Here is a 17,834-nt window from a genome sequence, read left to right as displayed (position 1 = left end):
CGAATCATGTAATGGTTTCCCGCCCCTTTTTCTCCTTCTACTATAGCGAGTATTAAGGAGAGCTTGCAAACGTCTGTTAGGTCTCGGCAGATTTAGTCCTTCGGCGCCGACTCATTTCATGATTGAATACCAAATCAGTTTTGTGTATTCACTCATCCATCATCAAAGCTTCGAGTAAAGATACATATTCAGTTGCCGGCAAATAATGGAGACGATGCCTTAAAGGTCGGCATAATTATCACGGATATTTAATCTCGATTCAGTGAACTCTTCACTTTAATGAAATATCTGCGGATTATGCGATTTTTCACTCCAGCGGATTCTGATCTCTCTCTCTCTCTCTCTCTCTCTCTCTCTCTCTCTCTCTCTCTCTATGCAGTACCCTTGCTATTAAAGGCTGAGTTAACATCAACATGGAATGACATGAAGAGATGCAGGCCCGCCGTCTGCCCACAGCGGAAGTGAGGAACAGTGGTTTTTACGCCAAATCTGGAAGGGTTGCGAGTGACCAGAGACGTGTTATCACCGTGACTGTATCTTTATTTTTTTTTCCATGTGTTTAAGTGGTTTTTTTTTTAGTGTGCTGTCTTTTGGCGTTGTTTCTGTCTAGATGGAACAAGTATGTCTCACGCCACTTCATTTCGCTTGGTGTTTATTTCAAGTAGCACTGCTGTTTAAAACGCGATTTATGCAGCGAAATATAAATACGTTAAGAAGATAACAAGCCTCACGCGCGGAATTTCCAGTAACGATAAGACTGTGGTAAATGACCCCCCCTTTTTTAAGGATCTTAGTAAGGATATGTTCGATGAAATAAAATTGCAAATAGAGAGAGAAAAAAAGTTACTTATTTGATAGAGAAAAAGTAGAAATTCCTCCCAATTTATTGCATAATACGTTAGTAAGACCTAGTTTGAAATGAATAATACTGCACTGTTCTTAACAAGGATGATCATAGAACATCATTACGTTGAATTGCAGGACATGACGTTCATACGACATAGATGAAAAAACAAATACATATTCACCAATCATGTGAACCCCAAATATAATGATAAATGCACTCTTGTAAGCTGTGATTAACCGTCCCCCCAAAAAAAGACATATACTATATTAAGTCTTATATACCATTCTTCCCGAGAAAATGTTCGCTGTAAAGTGAGTGAATAAGTTGTCATCACATTCTTATCATTGCAACCGACAAGTAGAACAAAATAATATGAAAGAATTAATTGACAAACCAAATATCAGGAGGACAAGAAAACATCAAGTATAGACAGGGAAATGGGGTTAAAAATGGAGCTACTTTGTTATCAGCCTAAACAATTAATTAGAGCACTTGAACCTTAACTCGCAAACTAATCATTCACGGCAAGGCTACCTGAGCCCCAAGGGTGATTGATGAAAACACGGGTGCTTGTCATCCAACGATGTGATTATCAACAAATAAATTGATTCGTTCTCAGCCATCACCGCCCTACAGTTAAAATGCGATACATTTGTTCTCACAAAAGAAACTCCAAATTATAGTTTCAACCGCGCTGCATGGAAGCTGATGATGGGGAACTTTCCTGTTTACGTTTAATCTAGAGCTACTCACAGTAGCATCTGCTTCGCAATTCTAGAACGGAAATTAAAGCATCCTTCCAACAGCAAAATGGGACGATAAAGAGAAAGAATAATGTTTCAGTAAGCTGCAAGAAAAAGAAATTACAAGCCCTGGCCGAGTTCTCGTTCGAGCCCCCAAAAGGCATCTTCTGAGGCTTACTATAGTGATACGAGAGAGGGGGTTTATAGTTTTCGATTAGCGCATGCGCAATAGCGCCAGGCCAGTGTCGTCTGTTTGGAGAACGGTTTTATAGTGGTGTAAGAAACGTAAGTTAAGCGACGTGTTACGAACGCCTCAGCGCGAATACGCCGTTGGCCTATCGACTAAACACGGCCCCATACCGTGACGTGCAGCGAGGAATCTATGGCGGCGGTACGGCTAAATGACACGGGGAACGTACATGCAGTGTAGTAAGCATTTTCTGAGGGCCGTGTCTTTGGAATTTCGGTAGATAGCCACCTCTAAAAATCATGACAGTGGTTCTTTTCATCTTGTCACCGCTCATCTTTCTTCTCTCGCTAACGACAGGCTCTGGGCTCGGGCAATGTAGGTAAGACATCCAAAACCACTGTTCTCGCCTTTCACAGTCAGTTAACATCGGATGTAGATCGCAGAGGTACGGGAAGCTCTCCCGTCGGATTTATGCTTGATTTGGGTGGATGCATGCGAAGTGACGGAAAACAAACAAATCTGTATAAAATGCCGACCATCACGTTTTATTTATACCCGGTAAAATGTGCCATTAATGTGTGATTAGTCTTGCTGAAATCTGAGAATGATGATTGGTGTATTGTTGTTTTGTCTACAAATTCAATCATTTGCATGCAGGAACAACGAGTCGTATCAATTGGACAACAGCCATCGAATAGCGAACATTACAGCGGCAATCAAATCCATGCTCCATGACTATGACATTCGATTGCGGCCGAGATTTGGAGGTGGGTATAAACCGTTGAATTGATTTTGGTTACGTCGTTCTTATTTCCCATACAGTACCGTGGAATATGAGCAACGTGTATTAGGTCGCTACCCGTTACGGAATTGTATTGTTTGTGAAGCCCCCTGCGTGTCTCATGGCGGAAGTAGTACAGAGAATGTTGTGCAGGTGTGTGCATGGTGTGTATGCTTCGCAATGTCTACCGGTGCATGACGGTCTTTACAGTATGATCATGGTTAAGCAGCGCACAAAAATTATAAATCATGTTGCTCGAGGTTCTCATCCTTAATTTGGCGCGCTTTAGTAATTCTTCCTAAGTTGTAACTGGCAAAAGTCAGATAATGAAATGCTTGCACATTACAATCTGACCACATACACGTATGTTGTACCACAACCTTACATACAAAGCGAAAGTGTATTCTACAGTAGGCCCTACTTGTTTTCACTTAATGATATGAATATACACATACACTGATTTATGAATGCAAACTTGGTTTCATAATTTCCTGTAGTGGTAATGAATACAGGGCTATTCTTGTAACACACGTCCGTAAATGATATGGAACCACTGATAAGCTTTTTTGCTCATGGCAGTATTTTGTAATAAAAACAAAAGCAAACAAACACAACTGCACTCAAGTGATTCCAACTACTTCTTTTTTTTGTAGCCAGGACCTTGTCCCCCCCCCCCCCCCCCCCCGTCCATCCAAGTTTACTTATACATTCAGATTTGATGCTTCTCGATCATCCACAGAGGATCCTAGCAACAAAACAGCATGCCTGAGGCTTGTCGGCTAATGTAGGCAAAACATATCCCAGCCATGGGACTAGGATTCCATAAAGCAGGTGCAATAGATACGTCATCACTCAGGCATTAAAGCCAAAAACATTCTGGAATGTTTATAGGCTGGTCTTCCGTGGTCCATTATAAGGTTAGATAACATGCACTGGCTGTTGCTATGTCGGGTAAAGACTCGGGCAACCCTTTTATTTGTAAGATTCAATTATCTTCATTAAGGTTTGCCCAAATGTAAAGATAACAGGAAAAATTTATAGTATGAAGAGACGTTTTGTATGAGTTTTTTTCTTTATTCTCTGTGGTGGTGGGGGGGGGGGGTGCACAAGATCAAGAACTAGTAATATTACAGCAGCCTGAAAATAACACGTTCGAATGTACATGGAACAACGTGCGTGTTAAACACCTTCTTTCTACCCTATAAAGTCATTTGACTATGTAGTGCATGAACGAATTTAAAAAATGCACGTCACTCATTACTAGACAGTGTGAACACTCGCAATTCTTTAATACAGTAAGTCAAAATCCATTGTTAAATCATATTTGATTTTGTCGAAGTGCAATGACAATGGTGAAAAGTTTGATTAAACATTTTAAAATGAGTGAGAATGCCAAGAACATCTCCTGAAATCGCAAAGATTTCCTATTAGTTTACCAAAGTTTTAGCTATCCACTGTATGCATTGATTAAATGGGTTCGATTAGTCGGTATATTTTGGTGTAAACTTTTCGTCAATCCATCTTTAATGGCTGCTTTAATTGAGTAGTGTATAGAGATATGATGCATTGAACAAACAGTATGTTTTATGTATGTATGTTTGTGTATATGTATGTGTATGTGTGTGTGTTTGTCTGTATTGGTTATGGTGTTTTACTTGTATGACAGTATATGTTAGGTCCACTTTAGGTAATGTCATCAGCAGTATTGAATCGGTGCGCCATAGGTGGATGGCATTAATGTATGCTAAAGCGTCTTGATTCGTTTCATTTCTCGCGAAAGGTCTAAGAATGTACTTCTTATTGTACGCTCGTTTGATACAAGGAATGGTATTCATGTTCGTTGTCTGATTCGCTGAATCCTTTTTCGCTCTACTTTGTAGGGCGCCATCAAGAGGGAACCCTGCGATATGGTATATGAGGTGGTAACTGCAGAAGGTTAACATCACGCGGGGTTACTCTGTATTGAAACACTGACAGCTCGATATTATTGGATGTTCTTCTTCACGCAAAGTGATTAAAGCGGAGAGAAATAGATTTAAGAGATTTATAGGGAATCAAAACACGGAACATTGTACACCAACTGCAGGTAGAGAGCGACAGCAATGTGGGAGAGATAGATAAAGAGAGAGCGGGAAAGATTATGTAGATTTAATCATGAAGTATTATGTGGTTGGTTGTGTGGGTGTGTTTGTCAGTGTGAGTGTGCACGGGTATGTTACATGTTCGATGTTAAATGTTACATTCTTACTGTGGTTAACAATCGGATCACCTTTCTTTCTTCTTTGGTGTTTCAGTTATTTTTTTTTTTCTTTCAGCGGGTGCGGGGATGATATGACGGCGGTTTGCGTGCTTAATTGAGCTATTGTCAGATTGTACCCATTGCATGGATCAAAACAAAATATCTATGTTTTGTCCCAACTCAACTGGGATTTATGATGGGACTCAAAAAGATTGCGGAACTCGTAACTAATCATCACTCAAAACATATCACAATATTTCCAGAACTTCTATTTGAATGTGTGTGTGTGGGGGGGGGGGGGGGGGGGGAGGGAGGAGGGTGTGGGTGGCGGCAGAGAGATAAACCTATCCAAGGAGTACAGATAGTGCAGTGTGCTACAGCAAATCCTTGAAATACTTCTTGATCTGTCTGATAATGCAACGTGCAAAAATATGATTTTTTATGTCAAATTGATTTTCGCCAAACCGATAATCAAAGGTCAGAGATGAAAATAGCAATTGATCACTTTAAAGATCGTAATCTGCTGGATGTCGTTATAGTTCTAGTAGATAGTCGTGTCAAAATAAATTTCTTCGAGAACTGATAGCAATGCACACAAGAGCAAAGACGAAATATGCAAATGTCTGCTCCCAAGGAAAAACGCAGTATCTGCAATTTGATTACCTTGCAGATACTGCGTTCTTATTGTATCGATTCTGACAATGTCTTCACTTTTTTCATTGTTCTTCACAGAAAATTCTTAACTGCAAGTGTAGTCATATAATAGTAAAGTGACTCAGAAGTATTACGTGTAAGTGGTTTTGTTCTATTACAGACTGTCCTCGTGTCAGGTCTCTGAAAAAGAACAGCAACAACAACAACCACAATAAGTTAGCTGTATATATCGCGAATAAAATATATCATGGATGAGAACACGTGATCAGACACATTCATCCCTCGCCTTCACCTTATCCTAGATTATATCGTTCTCACATTGGGTCTCTTTAACAAAAGGTTTCGATATCATCTACATTTTTGATTGACAGCTGCTTCCCTTCATTGCTGGAGAAAAAAAAATGCGAATCAACCTGAAGCTCAAACAAATTAAAATGAAATGAGAAATAAAATACTCATGTCAATGAATTGCTATAATCCAGTGTGGATTGAGAAGCGTATTGATTCGTATAATACCGCTTAATTGGCATTCCAAGGTCCCACTGCACTATAAGTATTCGATCGAACTCTGCTAAGCTGCAAACGGGAATGTTCTCCTTTTCCTCAAATGAACCTGAAAAATGCTCCACAGTTGAGCAATAAACGAATAGAGCGAAATGGTTTATGAATATTGATCGCCCATCAGTAAGCACCCCTGAATACCTGCTACACATTTCGGTGTATCGTCACCATTCTGTTTATGTATACAATTTCCCATTTCCTTTTTTTTATTTTCATGTGTTTTTTCACTCTCGATATTGTATCATAATTACCGTTAAAGTTGTCATGAATACGCCCATTTTTCGATTAATTTCGAGTTTATAGTAAATCATTCAAGCGAAATGGGAATGTCTCTTGAATTTTTCTCCCCTGATCGATAGCCGCACTGCAATATTATCGATATCACAACCGTGTTATAATTCATGCGTCTCGGAAGCAGACTGCTATCCAATCATAGCGCGTTTTCTTCCTTTATTCGGCACGTTTCATGCCATTAGGAGCTATAGTATCTAAAGAGGAGTGACAACCACTCATACGTGTTACAACCTTACTGTGCTGCATGAATGGAATAGTGATCATCAGGTCGAAAACTGTAGTAATTAATATGGATTTCCATTTTATCATTCTTCCATACTTTAAGCCCTTAAAGCTAAAGTCTGACCTTGAAATCATTTTAACACTTCATTTTCATGATATCGAAATACCACCAAGATTTTAAAAAACAACAACAATTCTCTAAGAAAAGCAGTTAGGGAAACAAAATTTGATTGCACAATGAGATATGTCATTACATATATGATAATGTAGACCTACTATGATATGAAATATGATACATATGTGTGCATTATATATATACACTGTATATATATTATATATCATACATGTACATATATGCATCAATTTTGAAGTACTTATTATCAATGGTTGTCTTGCTTGACCATGCATGACCATGCGTTACTTATACACCTTATACCCAACTTATGGCATTGTCGTTGGTGAGATATTTGATACTGAGAACCTGCAACATTTTCATCAACATATCGGTCTGCCTAAATATCAATGACGTATTTTGTTTTAAGTTCTTTCTGGCAGTGTATCCAAACTTTATTTCCTCGAAAAAGAGTCGAATGGTAAACGTTTTCACTACATCGATGTCTCTCTTTTCTTTTCCTTTTCATTCTGGCGAGATTACCGTATGTCTTTGCATTAGTCCCTAGAAGACTGCAAGCCAATATGAGTTCCGTCTTACTTAGTTTGCACAGTTCATATCAATTGAGCGCCGATTAAGATATGGGGGGCGTTGTAACGCGACACATCTATCGATGACTGAGGATAATGTGTGAATATCAAATGAGAAAACGATAGCATCGATTTCGTGCTCATTTTGCCAGCAGCTTCATAAATGTGGCTCTTGATGGGGGAACGGAGAAGGAGCATAAATGAAACAGGAGTATGCGTCTATTAGCACTTCAACTACTGCAGACGGAGAGAAAGAGAGGGAGAGATAGTGTTTGTGTGTGTGAGTGAGAGAAGGAATAGAGAAAGAGAGAAGAGAGGGCGCCGGACAGAAAGAGAGAAAGAGATATAGAAGGAATATACAGAGCAGAAGGACCAAACGAGAAAGAAAGAGAGTATAATAGAAAAGAGTGCCACTATAGAGTGAGAGGGAGAGAGTGATAGAGTTCTGAGTGTGTGGGAAAGGTAGTAAGAGCTCGGAATGTTCTCTGCGTATTTGTTAAAAGGCGTGATGATATACGCGGACTATTTTGAGGTTTAATTTGGAGAAACATCTCCCAGACAGCCACTGAAAGTCACACAGACATATTCGACTCGCTCCTTCCCAAACAGAGAAACAATAAAGGTGATTAGGGCGAATTACATTAAAAAGAACTTAAAAGAAAAATATAATTTGAATTTATTTCATAGTAAAAGGGAATTAAAGAAGACTTGTTGTAAAGAGCAGCAGAAAAGAACATGAAATTCATTACAAGTATTTTTTAGCATGGTAAAATATATAGAAAACATAAGAACTGTAAAATATCAAACTCACTCAAGGGAATCTCGCCTTTTTTTTTGGGGGGGGGGGGGGTGTAAATGAAATTCCGGCATTATACTTGATGAATATGCATGCATTGTTTTATATTTCGTTTAGAGGAAGAGTTATAACTTTCAGTTTTAAACAACTATTCTAGTTAATTATGTAATATGAGATTAGAATAAATACTTTGGTTAGATCAAATTGATACTATTTGATACATAATTGTATAAATTCATGATTATACATAGGATATAATAAAGTGTGTGTATGTGTGTGTTTGTGTGCGTCTGTATATGAGTGTATAAGTATAACATACCCCTGGAGAAAATAGGCGCATGGATTTTACGTGATCAGTGCAAACATCTTTTCCATTTGCCCCTAATTTTATCCAGCTGCTCTCCTGCAGTATGACTTGAAAGAGAAGAACACAATAATCCCTCTCATGGGAGTGGAGTGAATGGTTGCAGAGAAGAAGAGATGTGGAGCTTCCAGGATTTTTAGCAAAAAGTTTGGGGCCAAGAAGAAACAAGAAATGAGATATGACTATCATGTAATCTCGGAGGAGAAGACATTGGATATGAAAGCAGCTCAGGAACACGAGTAAGACGATAATAATAGTATATTTGTACGAACAATATCATGTTAATTGCTTCACTTTTTCGTAACTATGTTTGATAAATCGGACTTCTATTTTATGTAAGGTAGATTAATTGCTACCGCAGTGTTTCAGTTACGATTATCTGTCTGTTGTGACACACTAATTAACAGAATCACAGACAAACACAGACACACATTCAAGCTAATACGACATTCAGTAATGTTTATAAGAGTTACAGACATTCAGTCTGAAATCCACATGCAACTACGGCTTGTTCGAATTGATTTACACACCCAGTGCAAAGTTATTGATTATACAATCGAACATTAATGTGTATTTTATGACCTTCTGGACCGTCATTCAAAACGGTGTTACGGTTTTATCAGGTTAAGCCAATGCACTCACAAAAATCAGATAGAGCGATGGACCAATCGCTTCGCAACTGTTATATCGTTGTTGTTTTTTTTTTTTTGTTTATGAACACACTTACCAAGACACAGAAAGTTACATGCAGACAGACACAACCACCAGCACAAGCACAATATCTGTGACATATAACATGAATATACAAATTAGGATATATTCATTTACTTACCTATACATTCAGTGAGTGGTTTTGGCTGATCACTTTGTTAACTATTAATCTCCTTTCTTTCAGTGCGACCTATATGCTTTGTTGTTATAACTGCACATCGATTCCCTACAAAAGATGGGGTAAATTCTTCTCTATTTCTTGAAAAAAAAGGAAAACAACGATGGATGATTTCTGTGCAGGTCATAGTGGGACTTGTGTAGTGATGACATCATCACATTGTAATATAAAACATTAACTTGTAAAAATTAGTCACTTTCGTGCAATCGCAATCACAAAATTAAATGTGGTGACACTGCCACCGCGCCGCATGAATTTGAAAATGTAGGGACTTCTATCTCGTTTCCGTTCCAATTGGCACGCAAATCACAAACAAAAAAAGGATAATCGGGAAGAAAAAAAAGAAGGAAGCAAATACCTTCATATTCACTGTTTTGTACCTGGCTCAACTACCTTGGGGAAATTCCTCTCGACGAAAGGAATATGAAAAAAAAAAACTGTACTGTTTGTTGCAACGCGGTATAGCATGGTCCATTTGCTTAATCTCTTAAGCTTGTCAATTCGAGTTACAATGACAGCGTCTTATATGTTGCACTGCCAGAACGCATGTGGAGAATCCATTCATCAGGTGAAATTTATCTACCATTCACGTTCAATTTGACTCGATTAAAAGCGTCGTTGACTTACTGCTCTTTCTCTATTATTTTGCATCTCCTTCAATCGGGGAAGAGAAAATGTTGGAGGGGTCGCTATGCATCTTATCCCTGTCAAAGATGAACTTTGAAACGTCGGAAGAGGAAAATCTGCTGTCCCTATTATTCACAGACGGAAGGATACGGCTGAAATGATGCGACACATTAATATGCAGCATATTGGAGTGAAAGGCGAGCAGCCGAATTCGAAGCGTCACAAATTCTTGGCCGATCTTGTCAGCCTGAATATGCCAACTGCCATGGCGGTCCCCAGAAAGATGCGGTTTGAAAAAAAGGAGGGGTATCACACTCCTTGTATGGCGTACATCTAATAGAATCCGTCTAGATTTTTTTTTCCGTCGATAGGAATCATATTGATCATAATAATCATGTAGAATGATATCGATGATAATAATAAGATCTTCTTTACCCAAGGTAGCCTCTTCAGTGTTGACACTGCTCTACCAGAGGTCCTGCCATTATTATTACCCCAGCGTTGCTAGGTGCACGCTTATACTCCTGGGTCGAGATGAAGATTGTGGGTAAAAACATATTTTCCAATGTTCAAGGATGTAAGCACTGGACTGGATTTGAATTTGAGTCCTCCAATTGGGAGTCAGGAGTCTTATCCATTATGCCAACGCAGTGGCTCACAAAGCATTACTAGTAAACTAAAATCATGACGTAATGAATGTTGATTAAATAGTCTTAGTGTAATGTCATTATAACAAGGAACAAAAAAAAAAAAAAAAACCTAATTTTGCTATTCAAATGAAATAAACAAACAATGCATACACAAGCACACACATGTATTTTGTTATTCCCACTTGTTTACATGATATAATTTTACAGGAAGATACGTGTATTGGGAGTAGATATGATTAATGTACATTTTGTTGACCATCGTAAAGCGGATGAACGTGTCTATACTTAGAAACAAACGAACCTTTCATTTAATTTTATTTCATTTTATTTCATTTCCAACAAAACACAACATTTACATACACATGATAACGCAATAGCAATACAATGTTTGTATCTATAAATTGTCCTCGTCGTTCGTTTTTTTTTTGACGTGAAATGATGTAAACTCACCCACAACTTTGCTGAAGTCATTGCTTTATCATTGAATTATTGAATAACCACTCCATGCTTATAGGGGATTATGTATCAATACAGTGAAATCTAACAGTAGAAAGATAATCAAACGACGAATAAAATGGCTGAGGTTTCTTCTAAAAAAGGAATGATAATAATAGGAGAGGTAAAGGATTGTAAGGGTTCAGCTGTATTTTCACAAAACTGTAATATCAATTGCCACCACTTACACTAACAATAATGGTTGCCTCACCACACTTGGCATTTTGCGGTGCAAATATAAGAAACATGCTTTTACCCAGTTCGTCGACAATTCAGAAACATGAATTATTTTCGTCTTAAAGGTTAGCAGTGCTAAATTAGTGTATCATTACAACAATTTCATGGTAGGGCTGGAATATGACTATTCTCTTTGATCCCTTTTCGAAGAATTGGTACAAATTTGACTGCAGTTCTCCATGAGTGGTGTGAGGCGAAAGCATCATCATCATTTTATCTCGTTTGCGTATATTATTGTGACCAATATGAATACTTTTAGACATGTAAGAATTCTATGCCATTGTTTATCTAGTATACCAGTTTGTAATAAAACGTCTGCAGTTCTGTTCTGTTGAGCCCATCTTTGGAAGTAAAGTTCAAACACGGAGTGGATTTACAGTGTGAAGGGAGACGTGATCAATGGAATAAACAGATTCAAGTGCCTGGACAGTAGAAGGTCAAAGGTCGAAGGTCAGCTTAAATTTTAGTATTTCACTACAAGTATCTCCCGTGTATCTCTGCAATACATGAAGATATTTTCTGGAAACCTATAGTGTATAGGCCCTACATGTATTGTCATATAAAGATTCTCTAGGGAAAGTTTTGAACTGGGGTAAAAGGTCGATGTCAAGTAAAACGCTAGAATGTGACTATTTTTCTCTGTATCTTGGAAATGGTTCATGCTATCTTAATGAAACTCAGTGCATATTACCAGAAAATGATTATCTTGTGAGGTTTAGGGTCATAAGTCAAAGGTCATGGGTCAAAGTTTAGGTTTGAATGCTAGAATTACTCTATGTAATGCTGAAATTACGCTATATGCTTCATACCTTGAAAGTCATTCAACGTATGTACTTGGGCGTAATATTTGCATGCATCACAGCACAATAGGGAAAGATTTGGGTCATGGAGGTCAAAGGTCAAGTGAAAATGCTAAACTTACACTGTCATTTCCATATTCTGAAAATGCCTTAAAGCAAAGCTGTCTTGAGTTGAGGTTAGATTTGTCATCTTCTCTTTCTTCTTTCTCCCACTGTTATTTTACACTGTTGTTTATTGGTTTGTGTACACATGCTTGTCAAGGTGTACTTGCGTGCGTGGAGTGTGCGTGTGTATGTGTGTGTGTGTGTGTGCGTGGTGCGTGTGCTTGTGCGTTTGTATATCTAATTCTTTTCTGAGGATCCACCCCCACAAGAATTATGTTATTGCTTTATGTTCTCCCACACATTCTCTTCCTATTGATTATTAAAAAAATGGCATACTCCGGGCTGATTTAAGTGTATTCTGTAACTTACACTATTTTGAAAAGTTTATTCTCTGTATACGGGTTTTTTTAATGTGTGTGTGTGTGTGTGTGTGTGTGTGTGTGCTAGCATGAAAGGCCTATTGTTTGATATGCTGATGTACGTTACGATCGTTATTTGTGGAAAACTTAATAAATGAGATGAAATAGTATGAGGTCGGACAACTTGGCCATGCACGTATATAGGTCAAACGTCACGTGGTGCGGATTTGCCCCCAAACATGTACAAAGCGTTCGTGAGAATGTTTCAAGAAGTACAAAATCAATTGACGGACATGTTTGGGGTTTCACAAAGATTTTGCGAACATTTGGCACGTCTTGAGAAGGTCGTGCCCAAATGACGAAACTTTCAATACGTTTTCGAGAACAAGGTGACGAGCAAAACACGATCCAGGATGCTAGAAACTTTTTGAGATGTAGCACATGTTTGATCAGCTATGGCCTTGCTGCTGAAAATTTGTTCAAATATCAACAAATATTGTGCCTCAAGAGTTCACAGCGAGTGGAATCATGAAATTTGTAAAATTTCAAGTTCAAGTTCGAATTTATTCGTTTTTCCACAATAAAGTCATACAAACATAAATCTCACTTTCTTGAGTGACAGAAACAATGCATGTAAATTCATACAAAGAAAACAACAATAATGGGAAAAACTAACAGTATCAATACATTGCAATTGTTGCAGAGGTAACGAAAATGAAAGAATTGTCAATATGCACTGTGTGAAAAAAACGGAGGGACCCACTAAAAAGACAATGCTTGTAGAGTGTGGGCCCCTCTAGTATTAAAAACTCGATGCAAAATTTGACTAAATATAGCAACAAAGCTGCACGAAAAGTTTGGCATAAAAAGTTTAGCAGCCCACTAAGAGACAGACGGACAAACAGTTACACACAAAACAATAACAAACAAAATAATGAGCCATTTCGAAATAACTGCTCTTTAAAACAATTTTGCTATCCAAATGATTTGAAAAAAAACAACCAACAACAACAACAATGATAATTTCTAATGTGCTAAATAAAAGTATTTACAACCACTCAATATATTCTGGGCTTGTGCCATCAAACTTAAAAGCAAGTCATTTCCGTGTCATGCTAATCATGTGAAATTGTCGTCTCATTATATCCAGACCCTTTGGGTGAATGACTCGAATTAGCGGAAGCGTACCAGTCGTCATAGCTAGTGGACATTTCTAGTCTTATTGATAGGTGACAGTCGCTGGTATTTTGGTTGTGTGTGCAGTATATAAAGATGTCTTTTTTTCAAATTCTCGAATTTAACTGCATCAGCACAGAATAGGCCACGCTACCAGAATGCACGATCACTAACGTTGAACTTTCGGAAAAACCTAATTTTGGCATGACGACAATATGACTTCGTATTGAAAGTCAGCTATAAAGTGAGATGAGTTGAAAGTAATGTCTCCAAAGTGATGCTAGAATTTGCCTTTGCAATTAAATAATCATGGTATCATTAAGTCATTGATCATTCAAATTTCACCAAATCAGACCCCCACCTGCAATTTTGAAGTCCAGCGAACTCTGTTTGGTGTAATAAGGCGCATTGAACGACTTATTCTTCAGTGATCAAGACGGAAATGAATCAAACTTTATTACTGACTTTCAAATTTGATAAAGGTGAATATTTTTGGTCACATGTCTCGCAATTAGCATCTTTGTCCATGTACGATAGAGGGAAGGAGGGCGGGTGAATATCCTGGTAATTCAGACATGGTCTCTGCTAGTGCTCTGGGAATGCAAAAGTATTGGTATTATCCCAGAAGAGATTGTGATGGTGAATGTGATGGAACAGGATATGTAGACAGACTATATCGTGTAAAATTATCTCATGGACGATTATACTTATAATCTGACTGACTCGGAACTTATGGAAAAATATACACCTACGATTGCAGAGTTTTATATTTCGTATTAAACAAAATCCGATACCAAAGGAAAGAGAAATTAGTCATACATAATTCTATACATACAAAGGGAGTAAAACTAAACGGTGGATAACCGTACTCAGCAATACCAACAGGGCATTCTGATTTACAGGGAAGTCCAAGTAGAAAGTCCTCGGTTTTTTTTTCTTTGCCCTGAAGCAAAACAAGCCAACAAAGTGGAAACCATTTTGAGGCCCTGACGCAATAAAATAACATAACTGAATTCGGTATCTAAAACCCTACAAATGAAAAATAAACAACGCAAATGACACTCCCATCATAATGATTGAGGAGTAGATTATTTGATCAAAATTCACATTCCAAAACTAAGGTATAATGTATGAGACGTCTACATAATGAGTAAAGATTGTTTCATCAGTTCAGCAATCCTGGAATAAGCAAAACAGGGGGTTGGTCTTGGACACCATCACGCACAAATTTGATGTATTTAACCTCAGTAGCCTTTTTCAAAACAAAATACCTGTCAACAAACACTTTCATGAAATAACATTAAAGGACGAGTGGAAAGAATTTATGACAAAGATAAAAATTTAATAAGATACACGTGAAAGTAAGACACTCATGTTCAATTGATCGATATTCTAAAACAGCAGGGAAGAACGTGACACCATATAAAAGTAAGATGTATTTCAACGGTTCTATCAGATCTCCCGTTGTAAAGGTGGTAACTGCATTAGGTAATACTTTCGTATTTTTGGTAGTAAATTAATATAATTAATTTTAATTGAATTAACAAAGATTTGAGAAATTGACTTATCAAGTGACTCCTCCTCGCAGTAAAATACACAAAGGAAAAGTCATTAAAGATTTAGTGTTCCTGATACTTTTATCTTCTATTTGAAACCCAAGTTTCTGAATGAAAATCATTGAGCCGTGAAAAATGCAGTCAGTATGTATTTTTTGAGAAGGAGGAAACAACGCCACAGTGATTAGCACAAATGGGGAAACTAATTTTGTTACGAGAAAGAACGATGTTCCTGCAACGTATTGGTTTAGTGGTAGATATTGTCCCTCAAGATATGAAGTCAAAACGACTCCTTTAACAACGAACGTTAGATAAGCAGTGGCTTGAGTAGTACGCGTTTGCTCCAAATTCATGCATATGGGTTGATGACGATAGGGGCCCAGTTTGGTTCGGTTTAAGGTCAAGAGTGCGTATAAACCGTTTCTTATAAATTGGCACTTTGAGCATTAAAAAGGTTTCTGTTTGGTTGTTGTGGTTTTTCCCAACAGCGGGATGGATGTATCGTGCTAATTCAATCATGTCCAAATGCAACGGACGCATTACTACTGACCTTGGTCGTCACATGTAATGCAATTTCGTAAACTTGTCGCACTGTCTTTTTCCTGCGGCATCTTGAGGTACACAAGGTTCTAAGAGGTATAGAAATATAAGGGAAGATTTCTGGATGATGTAACTTAATGAAATCAAGATCGGTGTTCATGTTATTTCAGGAAATTGCATAACTACTTGGTGTTCCATTCGTTTTTTTCCCCATGCACAATCACGAACATATACTGCTATTATGATATAACGTTTGACGTATAATTAATGTCCTTGTCTTCGTCCTTGTACTGTACTACAAAAGACTGCCCCTCTCACCCATTGACCCCAATGTCTTACCAGGGAGCAAGCCATACGTGTTAAGTCAATACACTTTGCGAGATGTATCTCCAACGGACTCCCCGTACAGATATAGGGGATACGTTGCAGAGACGATTTTCACCTCACAGATATTTTCTTTTCACGCTTTTCTTCTAATCCCATTTGACGAACACTCTTTCGGGTGCCAAAAGTTACGTCTGCAATTCTCCCCACCCTTTCTTTTTTTCTGTCTGTCTGTCTGTCTGAATTTTATTTTTTTTTCACCTGGAAGGTTGTTTTTGGATTTAAGTATGGGTGTTGAAGTATGTGAACGCACTACTTTTCCAATCTATTTTTTTTCGGCAGGAGGGTAAATTTTAAAAATATCTCACACTTGTAGGTGGGTAACACTCGCCATACACAGACGTGACTATCCTGAAGAAAATTCAATAAACTTATTTAAGTGTAGAAATGGAATCTGAAGGTTGTCAGTGTTAAGTTTCTTTCATTGGAAACCCCTGGAGAATTGTGATAATATGCTCGGGCTTTTTTTCGGTACGTGTTATGTAAGTGATCGCGTCGAAACAATATGCGACACGCGGACTCTGTTTTAAACAAACAGTAATAGGAGAAGAAAACAGAATAGAAAGAAAGCAGTATCTTGGCAGCTTGTTAAGCTCGATGCAGGCTGAAATCATATGGTGAGTTCACAAAACGAGTGCATAAGCATTCCTGGCCAAGCAATGACAAACCGCACATTCATGACGTGTCACTAAAGAAGACTTTCAGTTTCATTTTCAGTTTATTTTCATATTTCTCAATAAAGAATTATCAAATCTAACAAACTAGATACATAGTGTTTAGCTTGGATGTACAATACAATATTGCCAGCTATCATACAAAGTTGTGGTCACTTTGTCGAAATTTGAATCTAAGTGAAAATACGACAAAAATACGATGGGATACAGTTCGGTGGGATAAGCCTAGGTCTCAGTAGATATCGAATGTGAAGAAAAAAAGGAGCATGGATACAACTTAGGATCAACCCAAAGAAAAATTGACAATAATATTTGATATGTAGCAAATAATTCTCAAATACAATTACAGGAGAACAAAATAAACCACACGCTGCTGAGAGATTAATATTTGTTATGATATCAATATTGATTGTAATGGTGCCAGATTACAAGCATTCATAAAACTTTGTAATTAGATCCACAGGAGATGCAGAGGAAGAAACATGTACCAAAATTTCAAGTGTGATCTACCAGCTAGTTGCAATGACGCGAACAGAACAATGCCAGTTAACTGAAAAAGAGAGGAAGAAAAATATATTTACTTAAAAAGGAATAGACAGAGAGAGAAAAGAGAGACATTCTCACTTTTTTCTATTTTTTCCCGACACTGATCACATGAAAACTGTCCTGAAGCAAGCTTGTCAGTGGAGAATGGAAATGACTTGTCACTATCTGTACTCTTCTTGTTCCTCCAGTATCTCCGTCACTTTAGGAGGGAGTCAATATCTTACCTCAGACAACCCAGTCGTATCGACCGGTCCCTACGGCCCGAAGGGCATTACCCCCTATCAAAGCCTCCACTGAATTCGGGATTTCCAGACAAAATGAGAGACAGTGGGCAGAAAAATATGAACTTAGTGAAATATCGTGTATTTTTGTGTAGGACCATCTTCACCTTGAAAAGAAGAGA

At 37.8% G+C, this 17,834-nt stretch overlaps 1 protein-coding gene across 1 annotated transcript in view; it reads left to right on the top strand.

Annotated features, from left to right (window-relative positions):
• Positions 1–2,043: 2,043 nt before the first annotated feature.
• Positions 2,044–17,834, top strand: part of LOC139733015 (gamma-aminobutyric acid receptor subunit beta-3-like) — a 78,622-nt gene continuing 62,831 nt past the window's right edge. Inside the window, exons 1-2 of the mRNA XM_071643858.1 lie at positions 2,044–2,159; positions 2,438–2,547. Of these exons, the coding sequence (XP_071499959.1) occupies positions 2,080–2,159; positions 2,438–2,547 (190 nt within the window). The 5' untranslated portion in view covers positions 2,044–2,079. The remainder of the gene's footprint in view (positions 2,160–2,437; positions 2,548–17,834) is intronic.

Source organism: Diadema antillarum, unplaced genomic scaffold (genome assembly GCF_040938485.1).
Source record: "Diadema antillarum isolate AM-2024a unplaced genomic scaffold, OU_Dant_1.0 seq00000460_RagTag, whole genome shotgun sequence".
NCBI classification, from domain to species: Eukaryota; Metazoa; Echinodermata; class Echinoidea; order Diadematoida; family Diadematidae; genus Diadema; species Diadema antillarum.
The sequence above is the reverse complement of the archived record's forward strand: the minus strand, read 5'-3'. Positions and strand labels throughout refer to the sequence as shown.